The 7,500-nt window shown below is 44.8% G+C and overlaps 2 protein-coding genes across 2 annotated transcripts in view; both read right to left on the bottom strand.

Annotated features, from left to right (window-relative positions):
- Nucleotides 1-2,255, bottom strand: part of LOC119578034 (protein O-linked-mannose beta-1,2-N-acetylglucosaminyltransferase 1-like) — a 3,594-nt gene extending 1,339 nt beyond the window's left edge. The window contains exons 1-4 of the mRNA XM_037925748.1: nucleotides 1,995-2,255; nucleotides 1,279-1,368; nucleotides 890-1,028; nucleotides 1-343 (exon numbers count right to left, since the gene is read on the bottom strand). The exon at nucleotides 1-343 is cut by the window's left edge and continues 1,339 nt beyond it. Of these exons, the coding sequence (XP_037781676.1) occupies nucleotides 1-343; nucleotides 890-1,028; nucleotides 1,279-1,368; nucleotides 1,995-2,137 (715 nt within the window). The 5' untranslated portion in view covers nucleotides 2,138-2,255. The remainder of the gene's footprint in view (nucleotides 344-889; nucleotides 1,029-1,278; nucleotides 1,369-1,994) is intronic.
- Nucleotides 2,256-3,759: 1,504 nt separating this feature from the next.
- LOC119578039 (protein O-linked-mannose beta-1,2-N-acetylglucosaminyltransferase 1-like) lies at nucleotides 3,760-5,595 on the bottom strand. Its single transcript, XM_037925753.1, has 2 exons — nucleotides 4,965-5,595; nucleotides 3,760-4,857 (listed from the first exon to the last, which is right to left on the bottom strand). The coding sequence occupies exons 1-2, from the start codon at nucleotides 5,256-5,258 to the stop codon at nucleotides 3,760-3,762; spliced, it is 1,392 nt and encodes a 463-aa protein (XP_037781681.1). The 5' UTR covers nucleotides 5,259-5,595.
- Nucleotides 5,596-7,500: the final 1,905 nt, after the last annotated feature.

The following is a 7,500-nucleotide window of genomic DNA, read 5'->3' on the forward strand; positions in this document are numbered from 1 at the left end:
AGTGCCAGCGTTGTTGTTGCAGCGTTTGATTGGAGGGAGCAGTGGGCGTGGGTACATGGGAGAGGGGCAGAACGAGGTGCGCTTGGTGTTGCGCTAGTCCTTGAAGGATGACTGTCTCCGAGATGGTGCGGCCGCCCTTGACGAAGACCCAGGTCCAGTGTGCCATGGGCGTGAGGTGCAAGGCGAAGAGGGAGCCGAGGCCAGCGAGTTGCTGGGCTGCTTGGCGGAGCCCCACAGTGCCAGAGACGGCTACCGTGAGGACGAGGATGCGTCCGGGTGCCACGCGATCCAAGTGCCACTGTAGGTCAGCATAGTGCGCCCAGTAGTAGCCAAGCGGGAACACCTGTGGAAATGCGCTTTGTTAGTGCGTGCCCATGATGCTGTCTGCGCGAACGCCTAAACTCCATAGCCGAGTTATGACAATTTTAGACCACGCCAACGACCACGACTCAGTTACACTGAGTCAGCCCCCCACCTTAGTGAAGTGACAAAACCAGCATTGCTTTAGTTCACAGACAGGCAGAAGGGAAATGACAGAAGGGGGCGGGCGGCAGACAGACAGTAAGGATAGACAGAGAGAAAGAGAGATGGGGCAGGCAGACAGACGGAGTGGATATATACAGAGAGAAAGAGAAGGGGAGGATTATAACGTCTAGCAGAATGATTCTTCTTGATATTTGATGGAATGGTAATTAGATGAAATACATTTCACATCGCGTAATGTAAGTAGTGGAACAATACTAGTAGGAATAGCATTGTGTTAATTGTTTTTTATCTAGAGTGGTGCAACTTGGTCGAGCTGAAGATAGATTGGAACACTTCATCCTAACTTCCCTGTGCAGATGATCTGAACACAGACACATCGCTACTTGCCCGTGACCAGCCCTACCTTTGTAAAGATGAGTGCCGCTGTTCTTTGGTTTAGGACGGTTAGGGTGATTCCTTCTGTTGGTGGCGATTGGGGCCGACTCTCGTGGTCCTCCTGCGACGGCGACCAAACTTCTTTCACACTACGGCCGTCTTCGCACCTTGCAAAAGAAATGTGTATTTTGAGCTGACTCGCCCTCTCCTCTTCCTTCCCTCTCCTCTTCTCTCCTCTCTCTTTCTCCTTTCTTCTCTCATTCTCCTTTCTCTCCTTTCTCCTTTCTCTCTCCTCTTTCTTTCTCTCTCTCCCCTCCTCCCTCTCTCTCTCTCTCTCTCTCTCTCTCTCTCTCTCTCTCTCTCTCTCTCTCTCTCTCTCTCTCTCTCTCTCTCTCTCTCTCTCACCTACTCTCTTACCTACTGTGACCCTGTAGCTGAAGTTCATCACACCGGTCGATATCAAGGCTCGAGCCACGCCTGCTGGACCACGTGGTCAGTCCTGCATAGCTGGAAAAGGGCAATCATTTCTGAACATTTGCTATTTATTTGCACTTTTTCTGGATTTTGTCAGTATTTATTTTTGTATTTACCAATGTCATTTGGGTTGATTAAAGGGCCATCACACGAAGACAAAAATTCGAGTATTTTGCACATCTGCAATCTACACACATTTACCGGCTACTTCCCAGCACACTAGCACGGTCTCTTCAGTCTGTACACGTATTTGTAAACAACACTAATGTCGCACGTAAACCCTTCGTAGGCGCGTATGGGCTGGCTTCAAACCGTTTTACATAAATGTACACTTACTCAAAAAATCGAAGATCTTCATTGTCCGCGAGAGAATAAGGGGGTTTGAGCCCGGTTATTGTTCTTATAAGGATTTGAGAAGCTTTCTGTACTTGGACTTGCTTTGATATGAGTATTTACATTATGATAAAAGAATGAAACTTTTTTGGTGAAAATCATACCGAAGCTTTGCATTTGAATTTGAGTTGAGTACAGATTCAATAGAAATACCGTGGACACGCGATCATATGTTCAGATCTGTAGAAAGTACAGTGGACGTGTAGGATGTGCAAAGAACACGATAATTTGCTCTCGTGTGATTGGCCCATCGTATCAGTACTGACCGCGCGAGCGACTCTGTGTAGGCTGAGAAGAGGACGAAGATGAATAGGCAGGCCTGGATGGGTCGACGCTGCAGCTCACTCGCACAGCTTTTATCCCGCATGTCGAACCGCCTCGCTGGTCGGGATTTCCCTTGGCACAACATAAACACACTCTTACATGGGAGGCCTTTCAGTTTCAGCTTTTTGCCATACTCCGCTCGCTTTCCCTCCGCACACCCGAAGCACAGGAGCACAGGTCATTAAAGCGTGGTAGAGGGCGCTAGCCACCTCACCAGGTATATATGGTTATATTTTCCTTGTTATACTTATAATTTCTCTAATAAATTCAGTTGTGTTGGGAGTGTGTTTTTTGCAAGGATATGAACTACGCGTTCAGTCACTTTCACCTCATATTTAAGTTCTTTAGTTTTAGCTTCGTAGTTTTATCACAAGCTAGAATTTCTCTATTTTCAGCGCCGTTGCCACGTACCAGGGAATAAAATCTATGTCTTCCTTGTACCTTAATCCTCATGGTTCGACGCTCGAGGATGCGACGAGCGGCCAGCTACGACGCAAAATTTTGTCGATACCTTACCTACTAACACCCTCCTATTTGTTTAGCTTATCGTTACACACACACACACACACACACACACACACACACACACACACACCACAACACACACACACACACACACACACACACACAACACAACACAACACACACACACAACACACACACACAACACCACTCATACAACACACACATCCAACACACACACACACTCATACACACACACACACACTACATACACACAAACACACACACACCAACACACACACACTCATACACACACACACCCAACTCATCACACACAACCCACTACATACACACTCAACACACAACACACTCAACACACAACCACACACAACACACACACAACCAACACACAACCACACACACACAACACCACACACAACACACATCACACACACACACACACACACTAACACACTGCATACATCACACACTCACTAACACCACCACTCCACTCACATCACTCACTACCACACACACCAACACACAACACACTCATACACCACACACACTCATAACACACACACTCATCACACACACACTCATACACACACACACTCATACACACATGCACAACTCATACACCACATGACACACATCAACACACATCACACACTCATACACACCACACACACTCCATACACACCACACACACTCACATCACACACACGCACACACCGACAACACACCACACACCACAACACACTCACACACACAGCATCATACACACTCACACCACAACACTCACACACAACACACCACACACACACACACACACACACACACACACACACACACACACACGCCGGCCGCGCACTCATACACCATACAGTCAAATCATAAGTTGAATTTGCTTCTTCTGGAAATATTTGAAACGTACTTACGAACGAATATGCTTAACGAGAAAAAAAAGCGACACCACCCTGCACGCATAAAAAGTGATTATTAATTTCGAAGTATAAAATGTTGATAATCATAGAATCCAGGCTTACGCTGCTCAAATACTATGATGCTCATCCCGTACTATACAAGCTCTCGTTCAAAACATATTGAGAAAACTCCAAGAAACCCTACTGCTCTCTAAGTCCTTGTAGGCTTAATTAAGCCATTTTGTTCGAGGAGTCTAGGTTGAAGCAGTGAATTGCAAAAACGCGTCAGCTCTCAGTTAAAGGAAGCCTGCACGGGCACTCAGTTCCAACTGCTGATATCCTCTTTGTATTCCATTGCGAAAAACATCACGTAGTGAGTATTTACCTTCTTACTGCGCGGTGGAAAACTAAGCCCACAAGGGTCGGCTTTGCCCAAAATTCGTGCGGTCTTTAATTTTTGTAAAAATTTGCTTTCGAAACCTGGATTTGATATTTCATTTGTGTTGAACAAGGCAACGCCCGACGCTTTAAGAAAAGGCCTTCGCCAGGCGTCGTACTCATGTTGCAGAGGATTCGTGTTGGTGCCTAGACCGAAATGTCGGATGCGGCTAATTTCAGGGTAAATGCATTCCCTATTCTTCCTCGCGTATTCATATAACCAGTAATCGTATGTCAATATATCCTCATTGTCGCCAGACTCGGGCCACAGGTATAATGATTCCCTTATGAACTTTGGCGTAACCGCGTAACCCCACATTACTTGGGTTGCGCCCCTTCTAACAAGGGTCGCACTACGGCCATCGCCTGTGGTTAGCAGGAAGGAGTAAGTGTTGATGCAGTAGAGTGTGGGGTCCTCGCGGAGCAGCCACAGGGTCTGGCTCATGAAGGAGAAGAAGTCTGGGGAGACCTCGACGTCCTCGTCCAGGAAAATGACTGCAGGGGCGTCGGGGAAGGTGTGAGCCACCAGCTGGAAGACGCTACGGTAGTAACGGAAGAGTTTGAGGTTGCCTTCCCCGTGAACAGGAACTTTGGTGAAGTTGACGTTGATGAGACGTAGCAGTTGTGTGGTAGGCTGTGGTGCGTCCCCAAGCACGACGAGCACGTTGTTACGTTGTGCCCCGGGGGCAGTGAGGAGGGTATTGAGGGTGTGGTAGAGGTACTGGTGGCGGGCACCGGCTGTGACGACGACGGGCACATCGGCGAGGGCGGATTGGTGCTGGAGGGTAGGCGGCGGGGGCGGTGGCAGTGGGTCCGGAGTGTGCTCATCGCAAAGTCCGCCCATGGCAGCGTGAAGGTGGCAGTAGTGCCAGCGTTCTTCATCTTTGTCATTTTTTATTGTAGGTAAAAGCTCTGTCGATAAGTTTATAGTCCCTTCAGCATAGATACTGTCGTTAACATCTTGAAAAGCCAATGTGATCTGAAAAAAGAAGAGTAAAACGGTATAACCTTTCTTATTCAGTCGTTCACTTATTACGAGTTCTTTATAACAACAATAACGAAGGGTTCTGTGTTCGCATACAATACCTCAGTATTACGGTTCCCTTTCAAAAGTGATTCGTAGATGGTGTGACCACCTTTGACGAAGGCCCACGTCCAGGCCGTCTGTTGCGCCAGATAGAGCGCGAAGGCAGAACCCAATTCAGCGAAGAGCGTGCGCGCATGACGAAGGCCCAGTGTGGAGCGGCCAGTGACTGTTATAACTACCAGTCGGCCCGGAGACACCCGTTGCAGCCACCATACCAGATCTGCCCACCATGAGAACTCCTCGCTGGTCCGGAAGTTTCGCCGTATCATTGCTCTGTAACAGATTTGATACATAAAGCAACTTGCCAACGGCTCTCTTATTGGTGCCCCAACCCTTCATTCTGCCTTTCCTCTTAAACCTCATTAGTGCAATCCCAGTCCGTGCCCCATGCTTAACATAGACGATCTATGCCCGTTACCTGCCAGTACGTTGGTCCAGGACGAGGAGAGACAAATCTTCTTCAAGTGTGTGAAAACGGCCGCCGCTCATAGTGTCCGGCCGTCTGACATAGTCCATTCTCGCATCAGAATCAGCTGCATGTAAAACAAATATTGTTACAATAGACACACACACACACACACACACACCATATATGTATATATCCTCTGGAATAACATGTACGATATGAAGTTTCCAAAACACATCATCCAACTAATAAAAGCCTTGTATGACCAACAACAAGCAGCTGTAAGAACCACTTATGGGTTAACAGAATGGTTCGAAGTCAAACAAGGAGTACGACAGGGTTGCATTCTGTCTCCGCACCTCTTTAATATATATTCTGAAACAATTATGAGAGGTGCTCTAGAGAATTTTGAAGGAACTGTGGATGTTGGAGGATTCAAAATATCAAATCTGAGGTACGCCGATGATATAGTTTTGATTGCCAGCAGTATCACTGAACTACAACTACTAGATAAAGTTAGAGAAGCAAGCGAAAAGGCTGGCTTGTTTCTTAATGCCAAGAAAACTAAGATCATGAAGATTCAAAGATAACCGGCAATGAACCATGATGAACATGTTACAATCAATGGAATGATTGTGGAAAATGTGAAAGAGTTCACTTATCTTGGAGCTGTTTTAACTAATACATATGATGATTCACCGGAGATAAAAAGAAGAATTACCATTGCCAAAAACGCCACAATTGCTCTCAATAACATCTGGAAAGACCGAAGCATTACCTTACGGACAAAGCTGAGGTTATTGAACTCATTAGTTTTCCCAGTTGCATCATATGGTTCTGAGTGTTGGGTGTTGAAGTAGATAGACAAGAAAAAGATCAATAGTTTTGAAATGTGGTGTTACAGACGAGTACTGCATATTAGCTGGACAGAGAAGAAGACGAATGATGAAGTGCTGAGAAAAATAAATTGTAAAGACCGACTGTTGGACATCTTGAACAAGAGGAAATTAAAGTTTATTGGTCATGTAATGAGAAGTAAAAGTATTGCGAAAAACTTGCTGACAGGGATGGTGATAGGAAACAGAGGAAGAGGCAAACCGAAGACAAGACTGAGCGACAATATCAAAGATATTTGCGGGCTGTCGATGGTTAAAGTGGAAAGAAAAGCGTAAGATCGAGTTTAGTGGCGAAGGATGGTGGAGAGGTCCATGGCTGCTCAAACATGAGCATACCGTTATTGATGATGATGATTACGTTTATAGGCACACGTATATGTGCCTATATATGTATGTGTATATATATGTATGAGAGAATGATTACCTAAAAGGTAACACCGACACTCTCCGTGGAAAGGAACTGGGGACCCTACCACGTACTCACTCCAAGATCATCACAACATGAAAACTACAATTAAGTATCATGATATGACCACGGCGGCTCAAACATGAACCTACCGTAAAAAAAAAAAAAAAAAAAAAAATATATATATATATATGTATATATGTTTGTATATATAAATATATATATATATATATATATATATATATATAAATAAATATAAATAAATATATAAAATATATATATATATATATATATATATATATATATATGCATTCATATATGTATATGTGTATGCATACATATATGTATGTGTATGCATACATATAAGTATATAAACATTATATATGTATATGTGTATGTATATGTATACATTTATGTATAGATGTGCATTGAATTGAAATGTTTCCTTTGATAAAGGAAGGTGCGTAATAAGAACTTTCTTCCTACCGTGAGTGTAGTTGTGCGTGAGCGAGTGCAGGGCGGCTCCGCGGCTACTGGACCATGACGCCAAGGTCACGCGGTGCCCTTCCAGCCTGGATCAGAAGAGGCAAATAACTGCACTAAAGCTGAATTATTGCTATGGTAGCAATAATTTTATCAAAAATATCCATGCGTTGAAAATACGGATATTAATGAGAAACAGGTTGGCCATCGCTTCTCTGTATAGTTGGCCTAATGTCTTTTGAAAGACATTAAGCTAACAGTCCGCTTGTAGTAACTAAAAGGATCTTACCATCGTGCTGAAGTCTGCAGCGTTGACATGGTCAATAGTATCATCATGCGGACAG

The sequence above is a fragment of the Penaeus monodon genome, chromosome 10, assembly GCF_015228065.2.
Source record: "Penaeus monodon isolate SGIC_2016 chromosome 10, NSTDA_Pmon_1, whole genome shotgun sequence".
Lineage (NCBI taxonomy): Eukaryota > Metazoa > Arthropoda > Malacostraca > Decapoda > Penaeidae > Penaeus > Penaeus monodon.